Source organism: Neophocaena asiaeorientalis, unplaced genomic scaffold, assembly GCF_003031525.2.
Source record: "Neophocaena asiaeorientalis asiaeorientalis breed wild unplaced genomic scaffold, Neophocaena_asiaeorientalis_V1.1 scaffold597, whole genome shotgun sequence".
In the NCBI taxonomy this organism is placed as follows: domain Eukaryota; kingdom Metazoa; phylum Chordata; class Mammalia; order Artiodactyla; family Phocoenidae; genus Neophocaena; species Neophocaena asiaeorientalis.
This window is the reverse complement of record NW_020172664.1, coordinates 2987762-3015506: the sequence shown is the minus strand read 5'-3', so window position 1 is coordinate 3015506 and position 27745 is coordinate 2987762. Positions and strand designations below refer to the sequence as shown.

At 38.5% G+C, this 27745-nt stretch overlaps 1 protein-coding gene across 1 annotated transcript; it reads left to right on the top strand.

The window, feature by feature from the left end:
* Positions 1 to 82: 82 nt before the first annotated feature.
* On the top strand, positions 83 to 26991 carry RPP30 (ribonuclease P/MRP subunit p30). The gene is made up of 11 exons (XM_024739567.1): positions 83 to 167; positions 1683 to 1738; positions 2284 to 2340; positions 3547 to 3621; positions 6333 to 6404; positions 13015 to 13104; positions 21382 to 21498; positions 22049 to 22078; positions 22456 to 22493; positions 22880 to 22959; positions 26450 to 26991. Exons 1-11 carry the CDS (start codon positions 86 to 88, stop codon positions 26557 to 26559), a joined length of 807 nt encoding a protein of 268 aa, XP_024595335.1. The 5' UTR covers positions 83 to 85; the 3' UTR covers positions 26560 to 26991.
* Positions 26992 to 27745: the final 754 nt, after the last annotated feature.

The window sequence follows — 27745 nt, the reverse complement described above, 5'->3', positions numbered from 1 at the left end:
CAGGTAAACTGCAATTCCCGGCATGCCCGAGGGGGCGGGCCCGGCGGCTGCGCAGATAGGCGCGCGGCCATCACGTGATTTCGCCATGGCGGCGTTTGCGGATTTGGACTTGCGGGCGGGTTCCGACCTGAAGGCGCTGCGCGGGCTAGTGGAGAATGCTGCTCACTGTGAGTCTCCCCGGCTTCGCGGGCCGCGGTGCCTGCCCAGTCTCTGTGTCCCCCCAGACTATCAGGCCACGCTCGGGAGGGACCCGGGCGGGCCTCGTTCCCGTCTCATGGGGTCTCCTGGCTGTCCCTGGAAGCTGAGGCCCCTGCGGTGTAGCTCTGATCCTGGGCGCGGGAAACTCGAAAGCACTGGGGAGCTGTTACCCAGTCTAGCTCCTTATTTCTTGCGAATTGAGGAAACTGAGGCCCTGACCGGGCGGGGAATTTGCATAGGGCCCCACAGCTGATGGATGGCAGAAGCCAGGGCTTCCAAGTATAGTCTCCTACGTCAGTGCTTTTAATATCGCCCCTTCCTGCGTCTCACGACAGTGTTCTGACACTCAAATGCAGGAAGCTGGTGCACCTATGGGTCCGAGAAGTGAGGGAGGGACATGGGGTCGCGAGTGTTTGAATTATTTTATGTAGAGGGAGGGTTGGTGGGGGCGGAGGACATACTAGGAGAGTGAGAGGGGAGCAGCATGGCCAAAATGCTAGAATGTTACTCATATTTGAATCCAAGGGAAGCAAAAGCTCTGAGAATTAAGACCCCCATTTTAATTACTGGAGTTAATCGCGACTGCTGTCTCTTTCCTTAGACTGTAAAATGTCTACGTGGGAATAGAGGGAGTTAAAAATAAAGAGGTTTCTGCAGGGCCTGTTAAGTAATGGTTGCTCAGTAAATAATTGAGGGAGGAAGAAAAGAAGGAAACTGGACAAACTAATGGGGGGGGACCACTATTTTGGCATTAATATGCATTATCTTTTAATATTAATATCCTGTTGTTCCCATTGGTGTTTAAATAACTTAAAGATTGGAGTCATGATTTAGGCATGTTTTTGATAGTCCACATGTCCAAAACAGGGCTGTGTTGAGGCTGATAAAGCAAGGCCCTGGCTTCAAAGAGTTCCCAGTCTCTTGGTGGGTAGCTCAAAGGCGTATGTGGACAGTGGTGTGAGGGAGTCGTTACTACATTTCTCTTTAGCAAAAGGGCCTTTGAAGTAGAAAGGGTAAAAAGCAAAAGAAACGAGTAAGAATGAAGGTGAAAAAGTATACACGTGATGGGATGAAAATGAACAAAAGGACACGAAGGAGAATGATGGTTTAAAGGAGTTGCACTAAGTGTCTTTGGTATAATGCTAATAATACACCACCAAAGTCAAACAAAGCCCTGACTCTGTGCCAGCTACTGTTCTAAAACATCCTTTGCGTTTGAATTGAATTCTGCCAGTCGTATAAGGTGAGTTCTGTTATTATCACCATTTGGCAGACGAAGAACTTGAAACTTAAGGTTAAGTAACTTCTAAGTAGTAACTTAAGTAACTTCTAAGTAGTAATGCATAGATTTGAAAATGGGCCGTCTGACTCCAGAGCCCATAACCATTCTTCTTACTACCTTCTAGTCTTGACATGAATTGGGATGAGCTTATATGTAAAAGAGGTTGTTGTATTTAACAAGAATGTTCAATTTTTCTTTTCAGTGGGCTATTCAGTTGTTGCCATCAATCATGTTGTTGAATTTAAGGAAAAGAAACAGGTAAAATACAATTTCTTAAGTTAATAATAACTAGCATTTATAGTTACTTTGTGTATATTGGTAATATTGAAGCTACAGACGAGCACTCTTTGTGCATTATCTTATTTTAATGTTAATAGTTGAGCTGATGCGTATTTGTACAAATGATAGTTTTTTGTGAAGTGCTAGGGCATGGTATAAGGATTCTTAAAGTTGATTTGATGTTAAGTAACTTTCAATAACTTCTTAAAAGTGCATTGTTATTCATTAAACTGTAATCACAATATTCTTTTTTATTGTACTGTCATGGACTCATTACTAATTGATTTCCCTCCCAAACATACTAGTAAATATGTGTATCTCCCTTTAGGCCAACTACTGTTCCTTACAGATTGTTTCATTCTAAAAACTATTGTTCATCCCTCCTATCCATTGGTGTTCTCAGCTGCTTCTCTGCTTTAGCTTTCTTCATTAAAAAACACACACATGCACATACACACAACTTATTTAGTGTTTCTGAGTGCCAGAAATTAGCTTTTTAAAAAAAATATTCTTCTTTGTTGTAGGAAATTGAAAAACCAGTAGCTGTTTCTGAACTCTTTACAACTTTGCCAATTGTACAGGTAAGTGTTTTGTTTAAGAAACAGAGTACTTATTCATCCAGCTCAGACATGCCCAGTCATATATGTGGTTCTCTAATCTGTACTGCCCCTTCCTCTGTCTACTAGTCTTAGCTTTCCATGAAGACTCAGCTCTTCCACGAAACATTATGTACATCTTTTTTTCTCTGGCTGTACAGGTATACCTCAGAGATATTGTAGGTCTGGTTCCAGACCACCACATTAAAGCGAGTCACACGAATGTTTTGGTTTCCTGGTGCATATTAAATTGATGCTTACATTGTACTGTAGTTCAATAAGTGTGAAGTAGCATTATGTCTAAAAAAAAAAATCAATGTATATACCTTAATTTTAAAATATTTTATTGCTTAAAAATGCTCACCGTCGTCTCAGTCTTCAGCAAGTTGTAATCTTTTTGCCTGTGGAGGGTCTTGCCTCAGTGCTGAAGGCTGCTGACCGATCAGGGTGGTGGTTTCTGAAGGTTGGGCTGGCTGCGGCAGTTTCTCAAAATAAGACAACAGTGAGTTTGCTGCATGAATGGACTCTTCCTTTCACTATGATTTCTCTGTAGCATGCAACGCTGTTTGATAGTATTTTACCCACAGCAGATCTTTCAGAATTGGAGTTAGTCTTCTCATACCCTGCCACTGCTTTATCAACTAAGTTTATATAATATTCTGAATCCTTTGTTGTCGTTTCAACAATTGATTAAGTTCGATGTCTTATATGGGTATGGTTTTTTTCACTGAAAACAATTACAATAGTACCATCAAAGATCAGTGATCAGGGAATTCCCTGGCAGTCCAGTGGTTAGCACTCGGCACTTCCATTGCGAGGGCCCCGGTTTGCATTGATCATAGATCACCATAACAAATATGAAAATAATGAAAAAGTGTGAAATACTGGGAGAATTACCAAAATATGACACAGAGACATGAAGTGAGCAAATGCTGTTGGAAAATGGCGCCAATAGACTTGCTCAACACAGGGTTGCCGCCACCCTTCAATTTGTAAAAAATGCAATATCAGTGAAGTACAACAAAGCAGAACACAATAAAACTAGGTACACCTGTGTTATAAATTCCTTGAGAGTGGGGAATAGGTTTTACTGATCTCCACTATCTTCTATTGTTAATACCTTTTAATGAGTACTTTCCACTGCTAAGGAGGAAAATCAGTCATTTCTATTTTGTGCTTTTTTGATTACAGGGAAAATCAAAACCAATTAAGATTTTAACTAGACTGACAATTATCGTTTCGGATCCATCGCACTGCAATGTTTTGGTAGGTTAGTTGTTTTTCTTCTCTCTTGGCCTTGTAAGTTGTATTGATTTCTGCTGAATACTGTTGTTTTTCCAACTCCTCCCATTCTTCCATCTCCCCCGACCCCCAGCGTGTGACACTTGACTGCTCTCCTTAGCTCAGAATTCACATAGTATAACAGAATCTCTTCTACTCATGGCACATGTATAAGAATACCCCAATTAAAGAATCTTTCAGCAAGTGGTATTCATTGAACTTACATGAAGTAGACATAGGTGGGTACTGGGGATATTGCTATGAATAATACAGACACAATCCTTTTAAAAGTGGGAGGGGGGCTTCCCTGGTGGCACAGTGGTTGAGCGTCCGCCTGCCGATGCAGGGGACACGGGTTCATGCCCCAGTCCGGAAGGATCCCACATGCCGCGGAGTGGCTGGGCCCGTGAGCCATGGCCGCTGAGCCTGTGCGTCCGGAGCCTGTGCTCCGCAATGGGAGAGGCCACAACAGTGAGAGGCCCGCGTATTGCAAAATTAAAATTAAAAATTAAAAATAAATTAAAATGGGAGGAATGTTTAAAAAGTGGGAGGTAGCAAATAAGGAATGTCCTGGGAATGTGCAAACAGGGGCCAGAAGAATCAGTGTTATAGGTGCCAAGTGAGGGAGAGAATGTTTCCACAGACAGGATGGATTATGCAAGGTCCTGAATCCAAGAAGAAACATGGTGCATTCTGGAAAATGAAACACCAGTTGAGTTGAGCCTGATGAGCTGTCTATCCTGGGATGAGGTTAGGGAGGTGGGTCTGGGTGAGCAATTAGAAGAAGCCTTTGAAGGTTTTAACCAAGGGAATACAATTATGAAGTTTGCATTATAGAGAATAGATTAGAAGGGATAAAGGAAGGGATTTAAGAGGCACTGGGGCTGGGGGAGAGGGGAGGATTGACAGGATTTGGATGGATTTGTTGATTGGGTGGAAGGTGATGACTCCCTGCCTTGGCCTGAGCAGCCAGGTAAGTAGATGGTACCATTTCCTGAGATGGGACATGGAAAGAGAAGTAAGTTTAGATCATCATGTTTCAGACGTGATGGGTTATTGTGAGAGTTCCAGTGGAGCTTGTCAAATGGGGTTGGAAAAAAAGGTGTGACCCTCAGAAGAGGGACCCTAATTAAAGATACTGATTTGGAAGTGGTCACCCTGTAGAGAGTAATTGAAATCATGAGACTGGATGAGACTCCTTGGTAAAAATATGTGGGAAGAGAAGGTCTAGGACAGAGCCCTGAGGAAATTCGGTATTCAATGGTGGAGTAAAGGATGAGGGATGAGCTAGGATTAGAGACTGAGGCAGGACTGTCTGAGAAGTAGGTGGACAACGAGGAATGTGAGAAGGCTCAGCAGCATCAAGGTGCCGAAGTAGTTAAGTCAGAGAAGGGCTAAAACGTGTTGAATGGGCAAGTCTCCTAATGACGTGGAGGTCGTTGGTTGCCTTAGTAAAAGCCATTTCCACGGAAATGATAGGGGCGTGAGAACATGCAGCCAGTGTGTGCTGCTGACTTTGCTTGAGAAAATTGCTTCTATGGAGGAACAGAAGGCATAGGGAGGCTGGTGGATGAGAACCTGCTGTCTAGATTTTGTTTGTTAGATGGAGACTTGAGAATGCCTGGTGCTGATGGGATGGGTCCAGTGAGGGAGAGAGAAAGTGAGATCTCTGAGAAGGTGAGCTGTTTCATCTTTAGCTGGAATGGCCTCCTCTATCATAGAACAGGAGTAATCAAGGAAGGACTGGCCTCCTTTCTAACATTAGCATTGCTAAAGAAATTACAGAAAGCCAAATTTTGGGATTTTATACAACTGCAGGCAGCATTCTGGTTATCTAAGCCCAGGGAGACATAAATGGAGCTGACTTTTTATGGTCACAAAGAGTTTGAGGTTTTCTTACCTGCTCAAGCACAGTACCTGCTGCTTCTCTTCAACCTATCTCTTTCCTCCTCTAATTTTTATCATGCCTTTTCTTTTTACAGAATAAGAGGTAAAAAATTTTAAAGGTGCCAACAGGCAAAGAAGAAATATCCCATATCTCATCACTCAGAGATTGTATTCTTGAATATATATTTTTCCAGCCTTTTCACATGCATACACATATAAGTTTGAGACTTTCTTTTATAAACAATCTTTAACGGATAAATTCCTCTTCTTCTGTCTTAGGACTCTCGGGTATTTTCTTGCATGCTTAGCAGTTTAATTTGTATTTAACAGTATTCTCATTGTGAGCCTAATCATATCACACTTAGTCACGTGTATTTCTTATCTCACCAAAAAATGGTGAGTTCCACTGAGAACAGACATATGCCTTAAGTGATTTTGTATCCCAGTGCCCCACACACAGCAGGTGCTCAGTAAATTTCTGGCAAGCTCTCCACTAGCTTGTAAGAGCAGCAGCTATTTAATTTGATTTTTCTATCTCAAACAAAATGTTTGGTACACAGTTAAAGCATAACAATGTGGGAAGGAAGGAAGGAGGATGATTCCTTCCTCCTTGGTGGGTTGGAAGTTGGTATCTGGAGTCTCATGTGCTGAGGAGGTCTTTTCTGACAACATACAAAGCAGAGCAGAAATGTCAGTGGCATATTAGAAGTGTTACATAATTGAAATATAAGTGCAGCCAGGACATTAGTCAGAATTCCATATGCATTTGTTGTTGCATAAGTATGGTAACATTCTTTTTATATTACTAGAGAGCAACTTCTTCAAGAGTCCGGCTGTATGATATCGTTGCAGTTTTTCCAAAGACAGAAAAACTTTTTCATGTAAGTAACAGTAAAAGAAAATGGTACTCATTATTTTATATAAGAAGTTTGATGTTATACCTTTGTAGGTGACCTGTATCATCTCATCTGGAAACTTTGAGGATTTTTCATTTATACTTGGTGTTCTGGAATTGCACAAGGGTGTATTTGGGTGACATATTTTGTTTTGTTTTATTTATTCTGCTAGATATTTGATGGGCTGAGATTAAAAGAGTCCATCAAGTTTTCTTCTGTTTCTTTATCTCTGCTTCATTCATTCGTTTGAAACTTCTCTTAGGTAAATGATGGTCCATCTCTTTCTAGCTCTAAAAGCGCTTCAGTTTCTGCCCTTCTTACTATTCGCTGCTGCCTGTGACAGAAGAAGGGAGCAAGGTTCTACTGTGGCATAGAAGATCCCTTCTCTGTTTTAGCTTTCCCGTTTGTGTGCTCTGAGGTGTGGTCCATATGCCAGCATGATCATATCAGCCTTTGGTCTTCTAGAAATCCTTCAGAATCAACCATCTGCTGATACTGTTCCTTTTTGTATAAGAGAACCTTTATGAATTTAATTTCTTTTGTCCTTTTCAAATGGCCATTTCTATGACTTTTCAGGAAGGAAAATTGTTTAATGTGTATGGTCATTTTGTCAACTTGAGACAACACACTGGGCATTGTAAGTGATCACAGAAAAGAAAAAATCAAATGTAATATAGTTTTTCAGGGATATGTTTTACTGTGTAAAGTGAGGTATAGCTCCTTAAGAAGTTTGGAATGTTGTCTTTATTTAGGTAGCCATCTACCAAAAGTGTATCCACTAAAGGGATATTATGTGGGGGGGAAAGAAAGCACTGGTCTTTGATGTTTTACTTTTACAGCATAATTTGTTTTTAAGCAAAGTCCGTTCTAAAATTATAAGATTTTCCCTAAGTTTATCCAGTAGATGGAGTTGCTGACTAAGGAGACTCGTGTGTGGCAAATTTCATTTTCAAGGCACATTAACAATTCTTAATTGTTTATACGGTAAGTACCCTATATACAAATGAGAGAGCTCATTCGTAAGTCCAATTTGTTTGTAAGTCCAACAAAGTTAGCCTAGGTACCCAACTAACACAATCGGCTATATAGTACTGTACTGTAATAGATTTATAATACTTTTCACACAAATAATACATAAAAAACTAACAAACACAAAAAATAAAAACATTTTTAATCTTACAGTACAGTACCTTGAAAAGTACGGTACTACAGTACAACAGCCGACATACAGGGGCACGTTTGCATCTTTGAAAGTTCGTAATTTGAAGGTTTGTATGTAGGGGACTTACTGATTTAATGCAGAGAAATAGTACAAGTTATCTGTGAATTCCTGTTTTTGGGTGACTCCTTTTCTAAAATGCTCAATTATAGTAATTCTCAAGAATTTCATTTCAGAAAAACGGGGAGTAGGATTGAGTAGTTCTTAGTCATCAGAGACCCCTGTGGAACCTTTTAAAATCAGGCACGTTCAGATCTCCACTCTTGGAGATTCTGATCCAGTAGGTTTGGGGTTGAGTTTGGGTATCTTTTTTTAAGTTCCACAGGGGTTCTAATTCAGTGCTGAAACCCTAAGATGGACCATGGATATGTCCAAATTTGTTAAACAGCAATTTAGTTTTGTTATTAAATATTAACAGCTCAGTTATACTGTAGACTAAAAGTTGGTAGTGTACCCAGTTTTTTATTGTACACTTGTTTTTCAAATGGATTTTGAAGAGCATACAACTTAAAATTTCCATAGCCATTTACTGGTGATTAGAGAAAACAACAATCCTGGGGATAATTGGGACAAAGGCCTATTATTATCCCCATTTTGTAGAAGAGAAAATTGAGACTTAGGCTCACTGATTTGCTCTAAACTTAAGGTAGTTATGTTATAGAGATAGGACTTTGGAGTCTTAGAATACATTATAATTTGATTTAGTGAATTTATCTTATTACTTGTTTTTCTCAGATTATTCACAAGTTTTAATTCAAAACTGTGAACACATAATTCGTTGTGATGGGTGGAACAGTCAGAAATATTCTGGAAGATGGAAGAAAGCTATAAATAATTGACAGAGTATTTGTTTGGAATTGACTGCAGAGAAAACAGTTTTTAAAATCAGAACATCTTATCTTTCCAAATCTTACCCATCCTTTAAGATTCAGTTGAAGTTGACATTCTCCCTGTTTTATATAGAAAATCAATTTAAAAAGACTTTTTTCTTTTAATTATAAAGCTTTTGTAAGCATATCATGGTTTTGGGTGGAATTGGGTCAGATGCAAGCAGTTTGTTGCTTAACAGGTTATGTTCTGTTAAGTGATTTTATTTGTTTGGTTTATAAGTTGATTATCTAGAATGTAAACAAGTGTCTGTAGGTATGATATTCTGTAACTAAGGTCTCCAAAATGAGTTATAAAAGCATTCCTATACACATGTTAACAATTAGTAGTATAAAATCTAACCACCTTAAACAGAGTTGTTTCCATGGGAAATAACATACTCTTTTCCACTCAGAGTATCTGGAAGATATCTCATAGATAAATCCTTTTTCTCCATAGTTACCCCAGGGGATAAAGCAAAGATGAAAGACTGTAAGCAGATTCCATTGGCTGGGGCTTCTTAGGATGGGGGTGATGGTGGAATTTGGCAGAGAGAGATACATAGAAATTTCAGGAGCTTCTGAGTTAGTTATTCCCATTTAGAATTTTTTTAAAAATTTTTATTGAAGTACAGTTGATTTACAATGTTACGTTAATTTCTTCTGTACAGCAAAGTGAATCAGTTATAGACATATATATTCTTCTTCATATTCTTTTCCGTTGTTACTCCCATTCAGGACAAGACAGGGTGAGGAGAATTCAGGTTATTTAGTCCAATGGTCTCCAAACTACCTTGAGTGTGTACTGTATCAATTAAAAAAAATAGTGATCTGACATCCCCAATATGTGTATGTTTATTTTCTTTTAAATTATTTGCATGTTACAGATGATGAATGGATAAAGAAGATGTGGCACATATATACAATGGAATATTAGCCATAAAAAGAAACAAAATTGAGTTATTTGTAGTGAGGGGGATGGACCTAGAGTCTGTCATACAGAGTGAAGTAAGTCAGAAAGAGAAAAACAAATACCGTATGCTAACACATATATTTGGAATCTAAAAAAAAAAAAAAAGTCGTGAAGAACCTAGGGACAAGACAGAGATAAAGACGCAGACCTACTAGAGAATGGACTTGACACGGGGAGGGGGAAGGGTAAGCTGGGACAAAGTGAGAGAGTGACATGGACATATATACACTACCAAATGTAAAATAGATAGCTAGTGGGAAGCAGTTGCATAGCACAGGGAGATCAGCTCGGTGCTTTGTGACCAGTTAGAAGGGTGGGATAGGGAAGGAGGGAGGGAGGGAGAAGCAAGAGGGAAGAGATAATGGGAATATATGTATATGTATAACTGATTCACTTTGTTATAAAGCAGAAACTAACACACCAGTGTAAAGCAATTATACTCCAATAAAAAAATTATTTGCATGCTCCATTATATCAGTGTGCTTTATGAAATAATATACACACACTGAACAAAACATTTTAAGGGAAGGAATTAAAAATAAATGAAAATAGAAGTTCTGTTTTCTTCCTGCTTCCAAAATCCATGCCTTACTCTTTGCAGAGCATTATTGTAGTATATGCTGCTAACACCTGAGGCTACTGAAAAGGCGTTTCTTTCAAGGCAGTTCTTAAGATATGCTCTGGCTCCACTGGTGTCAGATTTCCCAGGAAACCTTGTTAAAATGCAGGTTATTAGACCCTGCTTACTGAATTTACTGCTGAGAGTAGGGCCTGGTAATCTCCATTTTAAATAAATTCTTCAGGGAGGTTTGTTTTTTTTCTTAAAACAGTTTAGTTTGGGAGGCCCCATTTACGGGCATCTCTTTTTTCCCTGGGCAAGCCTGGCTCTCCCTTGAATAAAATATTAGAATGTACTAACCTGACATCCATGAAGGGGAGTTGGGGGAGACTGAACCCCCTTCTCTTATTCCGCTTGTTCCATAAAATCAAAGATAAATGTATGTGTGTATATGTGCAGTTTGGGGAATACCTTCCTTAAATCCTCATAGGAATCCTTGGCCAAAGAAAAGGTTAAGAACAATTGATATGAATTCATATACAACCTGCCAAAACCACTATAATCAAATTCTTAACCACAAATATATTTGGACGTAATTTAATATTTTTAATGATTTAGAAAGCATTTCATTATGGTGTGAACATTAGCTCTTATTTTATAGTTATCTAAATGTATCAGTTGAACATTTGGATTAATAGAAAGCTAAATAACAAAAGAATTCGGTTTGAAACATTTTAAGTCTGAGGTGTCAGAGGGAGCCAAGTGGAGCCATCCTTTGTAACTGAAAGTTTATTATAATGCATGTACTTAAACCAACACAAGGGATATTTTTTAATTAGCTACTGTTATATAAAAGAGGGAAAAAAGGAGCAATACATAAATAAAGTAACCTAATTTAGCTTTACTCTGGGGAAGAATGTTTAACAGGCTTTTAAGAAATGAATCAGCTTTTTGAAATGAAAAATAATTTGTGTTTGTAATAATGAATTGAAACAGTGCAAAGAGGTATGCACTGAAAAGTACACCTTCCTCCCACCCAAAACGCTCTCTCCCTTTTCTCCAGAGGCAACCACTGCTAGCAGTTCTTGTGTTTCTTTTCAGAAGTATTTTTACCTAGTCCTTCCTTCCTTCCTTCATTCTCCTCTTCCTCTCCTTCCTTCCTAATACCATGGTTTTTTCACCTGGCAGTATATCTCGGAGATGGTTCCATAATATCCACTAGAGAGGTACCTCATTCCGTTTAAGGAGTCAGCATATTCTCTTGCATAAAGGGACCATAATTTTTTTAAGTAAAATTGAGGGATGTTTAGTTGTGTCTAGACTTTTGTAATTGGTGTTGCAGCGACCGTCCTTTCACCAATATCCTCAAGCATTTGCAAGGTATATGGCTATAGAATGCATTTCTAGTCTCTATAGGATACATTCCTATACTTATAGGAATTTGCTGATGTGTGCTTATAAAATTTTGATACCTATTGCTGAAATGCTTTTCAAGACCCTGTACTGATTTAAAGACCCTGTGAGTCCCTGTTTGTTTATTTTTGTGTCACCTGTATATTGCTAAACTTTTTGATCTTTGCTAATCTGGTAGTTTAAAAATGGCAAACAGAAGCCGAGCGTGTTTTATGTTTTATCTGCTATTCAGACCTTTACTTCATCCATTCTTATCAAATTTTCAATGACTCTTTTATGAGTTGGACAGCTGTAGCAGTTGGGATGGGGCAGATTCTTTATGAGCCAAGTGTTTCTGCCAAACCAGCCTTACTTCCCAGGCTTACTAAGTTACTACGACTGTCTTAAAGCCAGGCAGCCTCTGATCACTACCTGCTTCCTGGAGCCCTGGGGTGGGGGTAGGAACGACTGAAGTGGGGATTCTGAAGAGAAAGGATAAGATGTGACATTCCTGTCACTGCTGAAGGTTGAGCTGACCCTATGGGGCATTGTCACCCCCTCTTGACCCCTTTCTCTTGGTCCGTGCCACGGATGTTAGTTTGCCAGCACAGCCACCCTGGCACCTTGGATTTGTTTGTCAAGCCTGATTACACCAGCATTGATAGTAAGGCTTATTTTTGTCATGGTACAAAACAGCCAATTCCTTTTATTGCTGTAAATCAAATAATGGCAAAATGAGAGCCGGGTATGCAGCTTCTAGCCCTGTCTTTTGGCCTGCACTGTTATGCTAGTAACCTTTCCCTGGCTTTATGTTCCTTCCCTGATTTTCCTTTTATGCTCATTTCCTTATCTATTTATTTTATCTTGCATGTCTTTTTTTATAAGCAGCTTCAAATCTCTTTTGGAAGTAAATGCAGAGTATCAACAAATAATAGCAAAAATGAGAACAAAGGAAAGGGAAATTAAAAGTTGAAAAAAATGCATTCAGTGTCATTTGATTTATAACAGCTCTGCTTTGACCATTTATGGAGATGCTCTGTTTCTATTAGCATTTGAACAAAATGCCATTAGTAGTGCCATGTATTTCTTTGGCCAGTCAATAGACTGATAGGAGCCACAGGCGTGGGCCAATTACTGGCACAAAAATAAATAATTTCTGGGGTAAGTGGACCATGCATACATTCCTTTTGGCTTATTTATTTATTTTTTCTTGGATTTCAGAGCAGTTAGTTTCTTTTTTCTAGAACAATCTTAAGTAACCTTCCAGAAACTCAGCCTCTCTTAGCAACCTCTCCTTATGTAGCTGACCATGAATTAGAGGGTCTCTAGACCCTATCTGTTGAGATGGTCTATAGACATATCACTCTGCTTCAGCTAGATTACAGCTAAACCATTCAAACCAAATGTGAAGGAATGGCTAAGCATTGACTTTGTAAAGGGACAAATGTATTTGAACACAGAACCGTGTAATGCCTATGGAGTGAGCCATATCTATTTACATTTCTTTGTATCACGTTTGACCCTACCCCATTCTTAACATGTGCCAATTTTCCTTTTGGCTTTACCTGTTTTTTTCTTCTTGACAGGTTGCTTGTACACATTTAGATGTGGATTTAGTCTGCATAACTGTAACAGAGAAGCTACCATTTTACTTCAAAAGACCCCCTATTAATGTGGTAAGTGTCACAGTTTCCATTCTATATGTGAATCTCTACATGTGCATTAACACACTGGAAAAGGGGCAGAAGAAACTGCTGTTCTTAGAGGGGAAAAAACAAAGGCTAGTAATAAATAGGCAATTTAAAAAGAGGATTTTTTTTTCTAAGCTGACTAAAGGTAGAAAAGAAAGCTTAAAATAAAAAATATCCAGTGAATTACCAAGATGTGTTTGAAAGGCCTGAGAAGCTCAAATTTGTGAAGGAAATTTCCTAAGAGGATAGCTAATAATGATGGACACTTACAGTCTGAATGTTGAACATTAAGGAGACAGAGCAGCCAAGAAAGGCGTAGGACAAAATAGAGAGAGGGTTCCCAAGGCACCAGCAAACGGGAAAGGTGGGGTGGCAGGGACTGGAGGGGGCAGGGCCTGGAAAGCACGGTAGGCGTGGTCTCTGCAAAATTAAAATTGGCATTGAAATGTGCTGGCTCACACAAAAGCCCAGGCTTACCTTTATGATAACCTAAGAGGGGGACCATGCATTCAACAGATCTTGTGCTCCTTCCTCTGCTACAGAATTTTTCTCGTAATTTCTCTTGTTTTCCTCTACTCCTTATCGTCCACCTGTCACACCTTTTTATGTCTTACTCCATCATAAAAGTGATATTGTTTCACAATGGGAGCTGTAAGATTGGCAGAGCTGTCAACTATTTGCATTGACAACCAGATCCTGGGAGGAGTTAGGATGCTTTTTTAGAATAGAGGCTTCCAAAGCTCTCTCCCATTCTCAAGAAGTGCTGTTGAAGGAGAAAAAAGGTTTGACAGACAATCTAGATTACATCCCCAATCCTGTCAGAATTGGAAAATTAAAAATTTATGGATTTTCAGGATAGATAACTCCCCTATTCTTTTGTCTCTGTAGAATCACAAGTTCTTCAATTGTTGTTTCCCTCTCCACTGCTAAGGAATTAGCTTGATGCTGAGAGTAGGGAGATACTGTGAGAGGAGAAAATGATCTGTATGGTATGGAAAAATTGAATGCAGTGTGGAAAAATTTAAGATGGCTTGTGTTCTACCCCTAAGTGTGTGCTACTAAAGCTGTACTTGAAAAGTATTCAGAATTTTAAAGTTATATATTTAAAGGGCAAACTATAAAACAGCTCTTTTCTGATCAATAATGAGAGTACTACTGAACATATAACAATATTGGTTAAGCTCAAATCATTGTTTCCCCACATTCTTGCCGGTACTTAAATAAGTAAACACTAAAAAAAAAAAAGACCCTTAATCATCACATTTTAGAATTGGAGATACATGTTGTTAAAAGTGGTAAAATGAAGAAGGAGAAGCTGTTCAGCTCTCCAGACACAGGGGTGGGACAGACCTGGTTGACTCCCCATCAGATGAGATCTCCGATGTGCCCCAGCTACCATGATAAAAGGCTCAAACTAACACAGTTCCCAAGGTTATGACAGTCTTACTGGCGTCACATGTTGTTGCTCCCCAGAGCTAGTAGTGTCTGTCTCTAGAAGGTTGCCAAAGCTTTTTACCAGCTTCACACTGCCAATCCATTTTCCATGTAGATGGCACCCTCCTTAAGTTGCTCTTAAACTTACAACTTTTTTGCTTTTCTCTTCACCTTAATGAACTAGGAAGGCCATTTTCTAGATGGCTTTGCCTGAGTAAACCCACATACGATACTGTGTCCTTGGCTGGGAGGAGATAGTGCATGTGATGCTAAGGCCAAGTCCATGGAATGGACAGCAGTGCACAGCACATAATTCCTCATGTCCCACAACAGTGATAAGCTGCCCAGTGTCTGTTTTGGCTTCGTCCTTTGATTGGTTCCTTAGCAATGTGCCCTGCTGTCCAACCCAGATTGTGAGCTTCTAGAGAACACCAACTGTGTCATGGTCCTTTTTTCATTACCCAAATACCTTGCTTATAAGAGGTCTTCCCTAAAATCTGTCAATTGAACGAGTATATGTCTAATTTTGCATGTCTGGGTACAGCTTGGGGAACACAGCCAAATCCTGTGAACCGTTAGTCCTTAGCTGGTTGTCAGGGCTTGGCAGGCAGCATTCACTGTGGGGGGGGTGGGACATTGGGGTGGCGTGAGGAAGAGATGCACTGGAGGCGGCAGCACTAGGACAGCGCACCTTCTGATTCCATCTGTAAGTTCCTGAAGGTGCTATTTTTTGATGGATATTTTTGGCTTCATTCCCACATTTTTCAATTTAAGAATTCTGAAAAGTAAAAATTTGACAAGTGAGAGGGATAGGCAGTACTTAACACAGTGTCTGTTTTTTTAAAAATCTGGTATGAACATTTTACATATGTTGTTTAATAAAAACTAGATGATGGAGTAGAGGGAAGGCTGTGCAGGATTATTTTTAGCCCTCGTCTAGTGTAGAAGTAGGCTGCGGTGTGAATTGGTCAGGAAGCAGAAGAATCCCTATTAATTCATTCACCTCTTTTTTATTTAAGAGAAACTGGAATTAAAAGTTAAATTAATTAAAATTAAATTAAAAGCTAGAAGCATACAATAAAAAGTGTCCACCTTATTGTTCAGGGTAAATAATAGTAGTTGTATAGGTATCTTAATTTGGATGGGATGGTGAGAAATAGGAGCATTAAAGTATTTAATTCATTAGCCTTTAACCTAGAGGCCATAAGCCATGTGCGAATTATCAGCTCAGAAGGATGGGATTGTAGGTCAAAGGGTATAGATTTTCACTTAAAAAAAGAACAAGTTCTGAGGCTCTAATGTACAGCGTGGGTGACTGTAGTTAATAGTCCAGTATTGTAACTCAAAAGTAGTTGAGAGTATCCTAGGCACTCTCACCACAATCACCACACACACACAAAAACAAACAAAACAACAAAAAAAAGGTTAACTATGTCAGGTGGTGGATGTGTTAATTATCTTGATCCCAGTAATCATTCTACAGTGTAGAGTGTATGTATATCAAATCATCACGTGTAGACTTTAAATATATGCATTCTATTTGTCAATGATCCCTCAACAAAGTTATAAAAAAAAAAAAAAGAAGGTTGGGATTATAAAGGAGGGCCCAGGAGCTAAAACATACCAAAGCACTCCTTATGTATAATTTTCAGCTCTCAATCCTTTTGTTATTTTCACCACATGCTTAGGGCACCATAATTTCAATTATGTTAATTCCCTCTAAAATCTCCTGCAACCCTCCTCTGGAGTCTTAAGTAAGTTGTATGGGAATCATTTTATCATGTAATAGTTGGGTTTCAAAAAAGTTGAATTCAACTCCTCTTCTTGAATAGCCAGATGGCTTCTAATTATTTAGCATTTTAAGGCTTAAGCACTTTCACACCTGCTCTAGCCCAGCAGCTTTAGGGTGGGGTAGATGTGAATTACCTCTGTGATGCAGGTGATGGAATTGAGACTCAGGTAGTTTGTGGCTCACAACAGGTACCTGTCTCTCTCAAAGGTTGACTTGGGATTTGTACTTAAGCTTTGATTCTAAATCTGCTGTCATTTCCCACTGGGAAATGCTATTTAAAATTACTTTACAGCAGAGCTCTTTGTTACGCACAGAATAATTTCATATTTTAAAACATGATCTTTATGAATTCAGGTTTTGAGAAGAATTTTTTTAAGCAGCACGTATCTTCACCTTTGATTTTTTTTTTTTACAGTGTTAGTGCCATTCAACAATAACTTCAAGTTTATTGAGCCATTTCCAGTGATTGTATGTTTTATGCTCTCTTTCCGATGTTTTCCCCTCAGCAGTTCCTTTAACCCTAATCCATTTCTGTATTCATGGTCCAGTTAGTCCCCACTGAGAGAAATCCAGTAAATAGTATCTGAAGCAGTGAGGTTGTTCCAGGAATCTTGCCATATATCCTTGAGTTGGGTGTGAGTGCTCTATAAATTTTATTTTTCATCACACATATTGTGAACCTAACTATGTTAAGTACTTTATTGATCCAGTACTTGGAGCAGTGCCAGCAAACCTGTCAGTATCAAAAAAATGTCTGTGTGGCCAAAAAATTAAAAAAAACATCAGAAACAAAGTGAAAAGGACTAATGACAGACTGGTAGAAATAGTTTCACTTATATCATAGACAGGTGACTAATCTCTGTAATATATAAAGAGCTCCTAGAAATTGATAAGGTTAAAAAAAAAAAGAGATGATCAATCCAAAAAAATGGATTAAGAATATGGAAAAGACATTTCACAGGAAAGGAAATACAAATGGCCTTTTAACAAATGAAAAGATGCTTAAATTCATCATGCTAAGAGAAATGCACGTTAAAATCACCTATCTGATTGGCACAAACCCAGAAGTTTGATGATACACTTTGGTGAGGCTGTGGGAAAGCAGGCATTCTCATACTTTGACGGTAGCAGTGTAATTGGAACAGTCCTTATGGGGCAGTGGGTAATTTGGCAACAACTATCAAAATTATAAATGCTTCACCCTCTGACCTAGTGTATTAGTTTCCTGGGGCTACCATAACAAAGTACCACAAATGGGGTGGCTTAAACTAACAGAAGTGTATTGGCTCACTGTTGTGGAGACTGGGCGTCTGAAATCAGGACATTATTGGGGTTATGGTCCCTCTGAAACCTTAGGGGAGTCCTTCTTTGTCTCTTCCTAGCTTTTGATGGTTTGCTGGCAATCTTTGCTGGTCCTTGGCTTGCAACTGCATAACTCCGATCTCTACCTCTGTCTTTACAACATGTTCTTTCTCCCTGTCTGTCTTCACATGGCCATCATCTTATAAGTACACCAGTCCTACTGGATTAGGGGTCCGCCCTGTCCCAGTGTGGCCTCATCTTAACTAATTACATCTACAATGACGCTATTGCCAATTAATGTTACATCCTAAGGTACTGAGGATTAGGACCCCAACATAAACCTTTTACGGGGGGAAACAACTGAACCCATAATATCCAGCAATCCCCCAAAACACTAGAAAATTAGTGTTTATGCTGTAGATTGACTGGAACGACCCAAAATCTATCAGCAGAGGCTTGGGTAAATGCCATGCCTCTGCAGTGGAGTACTCTGCAGCTCTAAAGCAATGCTGAAGTTAGGAGCTGACGTGGAAAACCCTTCAAGTCAGAACCAGAATGTAGTAGGCTACCTTTGGGGTAAGAGAGAGGAAAAATAATAATACATATTCATGTTTGCTTGTATCTGTATGAAAAAATGCTAGAAAAAGGCACAAGAAGTTAGTGAAAGTGATTATGGGAGGGGTGGGTGGGGCAAGTGGGAGCAGAGACACAGTGAAGGCTTTTTTGCTTTCTTATGTTACTTGATTTGTGAATCATATACAAGTTACCTATCTCAAAGAATGAAACCAGGAATGACACCAGCAGTATCATCCTTTCGAATTCAATAAAGAACTAATTTTTATGAAATTAACAGGGAACCTGTGTATTGTCCCAGTAATCAACCCCCTATTTCCTTTCTCTCTTCTTTCTCTTAAGCTTTGCTTAGTTCTTGGAATTTTACCACCACCATCTCTTTTCAAATATCACACACCTGTTCTTGGTTTGTAGCATCGTTATGACTGTTATTTCTCATTAGTAAAGAAATCATCTGCCTATTCCAGAACCTTTGGTCAGAGATGCAAACAAAAGCCAATCAGGCAGGCACTGGCATTCTTTATGAAAAGGCTGTTAGGAACAATCAGGTGATGAGCTTAAGGCAATTTACATTAAAATGGGCTTAGAAGCAGGAGCTCAGGTAATGAGTCTGTATTTCATCTGTCTAAAAATTTTAAATAAGGTGTTATGAAAGAAATGTTCACAGCCTTCAGTAGCACATTATCTTCAGTTTCTCTGAGAGTTTTCAGCTTGAAAGTGAATTTGATTAATGTACTAAGATCAGAATCAGAACTTTTTTCTTAAAAAATAATTAAGTGGATAATTATGTCCAGCTAACCCTCTCCAACCCCCAAAAAAGGAGTTTGTATTTTGATCTGGTCCCCAAGGAGGGGGCAGCAAATTTTCCAGAATTCTTTGGGACCTGGTCACCTAGTTCTGTGTGTCATCCACGTCTTTTATGTCCCCTCTTCTCCATCCTACCGACTTGTGTTTTAGTTCAGCAACTAGAGGGATGAGGAAAAGAAATACCTGTAAGTAAGCCTCTTTGGCTAATTAGTAGTTTTGGTAAGAGAAATAGCCAGGGGGATAGTTGAGACTACTGTTAAAGGACATGTTTTGGTTTATCTGTGAATTTCAGTTTGCCAAGTTAACCCTGGTTTCTTTTGTGATGGCTAATCCATAGTGAACAGCATTATAACATGACCTCTTTTCCATAAGCTACTATTTATTCACTCAGAATATAAATATATTAAATGCTTTTTGTATAAAAGACAGTTCTGTGTTACAAAGAAGTATCATGATGCCAGCTCTCAAGTGTACAAGTCAGGCAGGGAGAATGAGATATATATTTATGGCACAAAGAGTATCATAACAGACATCATTCCCAGATACAATTAACACAAGCCAAAGAATTGGAGGCAGGAAAAAGTTGTCTGAAAAGGGGAGAGGGGGAGGTTGCAGTGTGGAAAATAGCATGTAAATGCTAATTAAACTAATATCATATATATAGGGCAATCTAAAATAAATTCTGGGCACCTCAAGGCAGGCAGAAAAGTTAAGGAAAGGGAAGATTGCGGGGTGGGCAAAAGAAAAGAAAAAAGTCTTTGTTCAGGAAGGGCAAGTGGAAGGAATCTGCCAGTACATGTGAATTAAATCAAGGTGGACTGCCAGATCTGAAGAAGACAGGTTTTTCCAGTCCTTGTAACACGCAGGAGTAGACCTCCAGCAGTCACAGCTGGACCAGTCCCAACTCATCCTCTGGGTAATAAATAGAAAATCGTTTGCCAGGCAGAGACTTGGACCATACTGCCTGGTCTTTGCCTGCTTTTCCTCCTTTGCTCCTTTGAAAGACCACTGAAACCAAGCGACTTTGCCGTCCTGACTCTGATTATCCCCTCCATGCTAAAATCCTTAGATGCTTCGTGTGGCTATTAAGATTAATTCTGTCTCCGTTTGGCAGTTCCCATCCTCTTCAGCCCCCACTCCCACCACAGGGCTCTCCTCATTCTCTCCTCTCCAGCCTTTGACCTTCTCTACATGCTACATGCTTCCTCCAACCCTAGAGCTTCTTCACATACTGCCCCCTCCCTCTGCAAATGCTCCTCTCTCTGCTATTTAATTAAGTCCTTCCTCACCCACTCCCAGACTTCTTGATGGCACTTAGCACAGTGGAAGTTTTGTGTTTTTGTGTAATTATTTGATGGTCTCCTGCACTAAACTGGAAGCTCTTACAAGAGAGGAACCATGTCAGCTTTTGCTCACCCATTCCCACGCACAGCTGGCTTAAAAACCTATCTGTTGTGAATGGATGAAGATTTGAATCACTCATCAGGGAAGCTGCATAGTGTAGTAGATCCCATTGCCACTTCTTCCAGGCTGTTTTCTTACCTGTGGATGCCTGCCTATTAAAAACATCTTAAATAAGAAAGAAGTTTCTTTTTCTCATGTAAAACGCCAAGCTAGTATGGTAAGCTTGGCAGAATTGTCAAGGGCCCAGGTTGCTTTCATCTTTTTTGCCAGGCATCCATGAGCCCCGTTTAAGATCAGGGGCTCTGTTAGTAAAGAAAAAGGGGAGAAGAGAAGAGATAGCGGGGCAGTTAGCTGTCTCTGCCACAGTGCCTTCTAAAGGTATTGTAGGGGTTAAATAAATACATAAGACTCAGCACAGTGCCTAGCACATGGCACTCAACTGTGGCCCGTTAGTTTCTTCCTTCAACATATGCATAATAAATGACTTACCCGAGAGGCGTTCCGCTCCTGTTCTTTGGACGTTTTTCAGCTCATTTCTTTGTCTCTTCATTCTTGGGTCAAATTACTTGGTTTACTATGTTTGCAAACAGTTTATCCTGCGTGTAGGGAACACATCTCCGGTTTCCTTTTGATAATTCATGGAGTAGTAGCCCTTCTGCCACCCCACTGGGACGTTGCTCTCCTCAGCCTCTTGATGATTCCTGTTTATATAAAGTCAGCTTCCCCACAGCTAAGATAAACTCTGTTGAGACAGAGCCACAGATCTGTTTTCTTCTCCTGTAGATGGTGCCATTCGGGCACAAATCCGCCTTTATTCAAGGCTGTACCTGGACATGCAGGAGGTGGGCAGTGTGGGGGAGGGGTGTGAGGTGAGGGGGAAGTTCAGTGAAAATAAAGTAAGACAGTGTGTGTTTAGCTTTAACAGTTTATTTTCTTCATTTCCTGTGAAGGCAATTGACCGAGGTGTGGGCTTTGAACTTGTCTATAGCCCCGCTATCAAAGACTCCACAATGAGAAGGTACACAATTTCCAACGCTCTCAATTTGATGCAGGTCTGCAAAGGAAAGGTATGGTTCCATAATTTTAGGATATTTTTCAAACCTAGCAGTTTATTATTATTAATATACTGGGGTTATCAAGTTGACCCCATATCCTTAAAGCAGAAAGTTCTCAATGCACAGCAACAAATTCTCCCATTTCAATGAGCTCTGCAAGTTTTAAGAGAAAGAAAAATATCCTAAGGAAGAATAATATGAGGGGGGAAAAGTTATATTGAAAGTCTTTATCTTTCAGTAAAGAATTGGCCGTTTACCTACTGTGAAAGAATCATCTAGATACAGTTGTCATCATTGAGTTGAATTAAGGTTATATGACCTTTTCAACTAGTTTTTTAAACTAATGCATCTTTTCTAAGAACTGTTGGGAAGGCTTCTTGTTCTGTTTCTTATTTTAGGCTGCCTTTAGTTTGACATGAGGTCTTTCATCCTTTCACTTTATTTACCTTAACTTTAGAAGTTGGTATTTATGTTAAAACTTGATTACTGGTTATTTGTATTATAAGACTTCAATTTTTTGACATTTATCTAAGATTAATATTGATTACTTTCTATTTCGTAGAATGTAATTATATCTAGTGCTGCTGAAAGGGTAAGTCTGGCATTAAGTACTTTATTTTTTCCCTTTTCAAGTTAAATTAGTCATGTAATAAAGGTTTATTGCATGTTTTCGTTTTTAATTGCATTTGCTCATTGTAATTGGTGAAGAGTAAAATTTATCTCCATTCCTTTGGGGCTTCAAATTTTGTTTATATAAATAGTTTTTCCTTTAAATTGTTGCAAAATGCTTTTCAGGGATCTTTTATATTTTCAAAAATGTAAGTAACCCGTCAAAATTATAAGGACTTAAATTTATGCAGTTGACTTCCTTGTTTTTAGATACTTAAGCATCCTATTTACTGCAGATGAAGTCACTGAAATGTTACGAATAACTTCTTTCATATCTATTTTTTGTTCATTTTATTTTAGCCTTTAGAAATAAGAGGCCCATACGATGTGGCAAACTTGTATCCTTTTCTGAATAAGAACTCATTGAAATTTTCTTTTAGGAAATTTGGAATTTGGTATGTTATACTTTAACAAGATTTTTTAACCTTTTACTATAAATTTATCAATTAATAGCTTCAAAACCAAATTACATCAGGTTGTGAAAACTTCATCCTTTTGTTTTCTGGATTAAGGGTGAAATAGAAAAAGGGGGAAAGAAGGACTCTATAAAAGCTTAGAGTTAAATGAGTCTTTTCTCAAATGCCTGTTCCATTTGGAGTAAGAACTATAGAATTAAAGTGTCTCTCTCAGTGCCTCTCTCTGGTGAACTGGCATTGTCAGTTATGTTTCTGTTAGTCTCCTGTCCTCAGCTGACGCTGGGTTGAAATCTTTAACGACCCCCCAGAGGGTTGCTGTTTGGGCTGTCGGAAAGTGACGCCAAGGCCGCAGTGTCCACCAACTGCCGAGCAGTGCTTCTGCACGGAGGTGAGCAAGTCCTTCCAAGAAAAACACCAAGTGGTCATGTTAAGAGCCAGTCATTTCTGTGAAACAGTTGAGCCATATCTACTTTCATTATCCTGCCCCTCAGAGTTCCATTAGGATCATCTTTTCTGAACCTGTTTAGCCATACCCATCAGTGCTTTCTCGCCCTTTACTTCAGGCTTTATTTTCAGTAGTTTGTGGAATGAATATAGTTTGCCTTCCAGAAATGAGTATTGAATGTGTTCTTTCCAGTTCTGCACGTGTGTCCCCACCTGCATTTTGATAGGCTTCTCATCTCCCTTTTTCCTCCATAGGGACATGCTTTCCCTGCTGAAAATCACTGTTTTAGAGAACTGAACGGTGAAAAATATATGTTAAGCCAGTTATGAGGAACACAAAAGCACCAAATACATTTTTAAAAATCCCGCTAACAAACTCAAATCATAACTTTTCACATTTATTACAACTTGTGATTATTTTCTCATATTTGGTTTACCTGTTGAATTATGCAAGACTACACATTTTTTACTCACATTTCATTTATATATACCTTCCTCCTCACCTTAATTTCACTACTTGAATGCACTGGATTTCTTACTCATCAGATGATAAAAATTGAACTAGAAGTGTTTGATATGCTAGGACTTTGGAGAATAAAAATGAGGCTTTTTTTAAAAAAAAGTGTACACTTTTCATCTGCTGTTTTATCTTCATTCTCTTTGTAATTTTTAGCACTGGTGGTAGTGGTCAAGAAGCAGTTGACTTGATATCACCCAGATGAATGTTAAACTTCAGAATTGGTTGCTACATATAAACTGGGTGATTTAGCATATGAATAGTTAGGTTATTGAGAGCTTGTGTATTACGTCTGGATTTAGTGATCTGATTTCCACTTCGTAGAACTGGTTACTGTATTACCATGAATTAGATGATTTTGCTTTTGGTTTCAACATTTTTAGTTTGAGATTGTTGTATTACATAGCCTAGACCCATCACATAAGCTCTGGGAATGACCAAATTAATTAAAACTTTATCAGGATTTTCTTGAAATTAGGGAACAGTTGGTTCACACTAGTAGTTCTGCCATTATTTTTGTCTATTTTAAATGAACATAAGGAATCGTCAAGATTCTGGATAACAATTAGTGGTTTAAAACAGACTGAGACAAGGAAGGGAAGTTAATTTTTAAAAGTTAGTAGGGAAAAATATGAAGATCTGTGCTTCAAAAAACTCAGCTATTCAAAATAAGTTATATATAAAGCTAGGTTTTTACAGAAGCTAAACTAAAAGAAGCCTTGTGGACTTTAGCATTCCCATTCATTCTAGTTGTGCCCAGGACAGTCCTAGTGTATGCCTGCTGTCCCTGCAGAATTAACAACACATCTCCAGGATGTTATAATTACCCTGACTTTAGTTGACATTGGGATCAATTTGAGACAGCAGTTTCAAAATTCAGTCTACTAGGATTGCAAATTCAGCCTAAGGTTACATTAGAAGAAATACAAGATTCTGAGGCAGGAAGATTCAAAGTGTCATCATTATCCTCTGCACTGATAAGTCCTGGCTGGCATCTCTATCACCCTGAGTGCCACATTTAAGAAGGACAGCACTGCACTGAAGCACTACCAGAAGATGGTTAATTCTTGGAGGGTGTGAAAACCTTATCATGAGAGCAATTGTTGAAGGCAGTGCAGGAATGGATACCTGGAAAACAGAAGACTTGGGACATGCAGTAGCTGGGCTTCTACATTGGAAAGCTTGCTACAAGGCATCACAGTTAGATGGGTCCTGTGGGATTCTAGAAACCAATGAATAGCAATTCTAAGGAGGTTGTGGGGAGGGGACAGAGGAAAGAGGTTCAAGATCTAAAAGAGTTACTTTATCTGATAATTATAAAAGTCTTGTTTTTCAGCGGTTTATAATCCGTTGTCTTAGATTAAGAAGTAAATGTTCATGTGATGTAAAAAAAAATATTTCTGAGATGGAACTAATATAATTTTGAAACTAATGCATTTAGTTTTGTTACAAAGTGTTGATTTTCACAATTTAATTTTTATATTTTTTATTCATTCTACTGATTTTTAGACGTTTACTCATAATCATAGTGATAAACATCTCTAAATGTAACATTTTTTGGAAATCACGGGCAATTTCTGTTTATTTTGAGATTCTCTGATTATGTTGGTATTTTAATGACCTTGAGAGCAGTTTTGTCCCTTTTATAAATTAAAATGCTTTTAAATAACTGGCAAAGATTTAGTAGACTTGGTAAATTAATCCTGATAAATGAGAAGGTAATATTTAACTTTTAGAATTGACTTTTGTACATGAAATAAGAAATAATTCTTAACTAAATTTATGTTTATCAAATCCTTTTGATTTTTATCTCCTTTGTATCCAAGGGGTCTCTCTTTCTCTCCTCCCCAGTCCTTCCCTGTTTCCTAAGGACTCAGTTTAAATCTCTTTTCACGGCACTGTGGCCCTTCACAAGTACTAGCCTCGTTTCCCCCTAATTTTTTCATGCTCCTCCTTTACACCAGCCATATTGTCCCCTAAGTATATTAGATTCTTCTTACCTCTCTCCCTATGCCTTTGCAAAGGAACACTTTCCTTTCCTTTTCCTTCTTCCCTATTCTTAGCATCACTTCTTTCATGATACCTTCCTGATTCATCCAGGCAGAGTTACTTCTTGTGGTGCCTCCATTCCTATTATATTTGCCCCTGATGTGCTATCTCAGTGTGTGGTAGGAAGAAGTACTGTGTTAGGCATCCTAAGATCCTCTGTAGATGACACAGAGCCTGGCCCCTTAGTACATTTTTAGCAGAAGTTAGCTACATTTAAGTTGAACTCTACTAGCAACCTGACCTAAACTTTTAATAATTCCCATTCTTCTTTGTTCATTGTCACCAATATATAAGAGATCAATAACCATGTGCGTTATTCCTCGTTCACTCAACAAGTATTTCTTAAACACCTGTTAAATAACCAGGCATTGTTGGATGTTCGCCATACAATTGATTCTTCAGAGGTATAATCATGATCTAGTGGGGGACACAGATAATGAATGGTCTGTGCTATAAAATGAAGTGAGCACACACACAACCAGGAAAGCAGACTGTTGTAGTTGCCGTCTTGATTCATTTGTGTTTCTACCACACTTTAAGCATGTGCTGCACCAAGCTCTGAAACTTGGGTTCTGGCTACCTAAGATGCCTCGGACAGACCATTAGCGATAACCTGCCCTATATAGTTTTACCCTTGGGGTAGTCCCTTTGGAATGAACTAGATGTTAAAAATATACAGATATTTGTAGAAGCTGGTGGTGGGGAAAGGTGAGAACTGTAAATGGCATCAACACTCATAGCAGTTTATTATGGTTTCATCATTTACTCATGCTGTAAGTCACAGTAATATGGGGATGCTTGTTAAAACCACCTCTTTTGAAATCATGGCTTAACTTCAGGCACTTTGGTTTCCCTGTTTATCTTATAGAAACTAGAAAAACTGCTTTTGGAATTATTTCCACGGTGAAGAAACCTCGGACATCAGAAGTAGATGATGATTCTCTTCCGGCCTGCAAGAAAGCCAAGTGTGAGAGCTGAAATGAGTCCCCGTCTCTGTCAACACTCCCTTCTGCCTTTTGAGAATCCATCAGCCGCAACAGAAACGGAACCTCTGTATGATTCACTATTTTCACTTGGAGCTAGATACCGGTAGTCTATAAAAGCAGTCTTATATTTAAGCCATTAAAATAGCAAAACCTAGTAAAGCATTTAAAAAAAAAAAGGCTGTCCCTGTAAAGAATTTAGATATTTTAAGAGAAAAGCAAAGACTAGTTCATTTATCCTTTCTGTTAGTGATAAATGGAAGGTATAATTGAATAAGATGTTTCAATATTCAAGAGACTCTTTAAAAATGTTACTTGCTCATTTAAAAGTTCATGCTTTTCAGCTTTACTTGATATACATGGCTTATTTAAATTTTACTACTCAAAAAGTGGTTATTTTGAGGACTCTTAAAACTTATGTTAAGGGGTTGGCTTTTAGTTGATCTACTCTTGCTTTAAGCCTCTCTTTCATTATAATCATCAAGTCCAAGTCCTTTCTAAAAGGAATTGCTATAAAATTTGTGGAAGGAAAGGAAAAGTGCATGTAAAATCACACTTGGCCTCTTCGTTTGCTGGTTCTTACCTCCGTGATATCCTTGAAATAGGATTCCTTTGAGTTGGAAGCCCCTGAAAACCTAATATTGATTTTTCTAATTGCTATAGTAAAAATCTCAAAGCACTGGACTCAATCAACTTTGGAAATGATTTTTTTAATAGCAGTATCATTATATTAAGTAGAAGTAGCCTTTTTTGTAAATATCTGCATTTATGCTATATTGATATTAAGAAAATCATTTAAATGAAGATATGAACACTGTTCTGAGAGTCAGAGAATAGATAATTTTAAAAAGAAAGCTTTACACCAAACTCACTTACGAATTTAGATCCTTAAATTAGATATTGGTAAAACAGAGTATACCATAACCAGGTGAGATTTATTCTAGAAATGTAAGGATTTTTCAGTTCTTTTCAATGTACTACACTTTATCATATTACTAGGTCAAATGAGAAAAATCAGAATCATCTTAATAGATGCCTGTAAGACATTTGATAAAATTTAAAGTCCACTCCTGATTTTTGAAAAATAAACAAGAATAAAAACCCTTGACAAAATACAAATAGAAGAATATTTCACACATATGTGTATATGTTCATTTCTCTTTATATATTGTATATATATT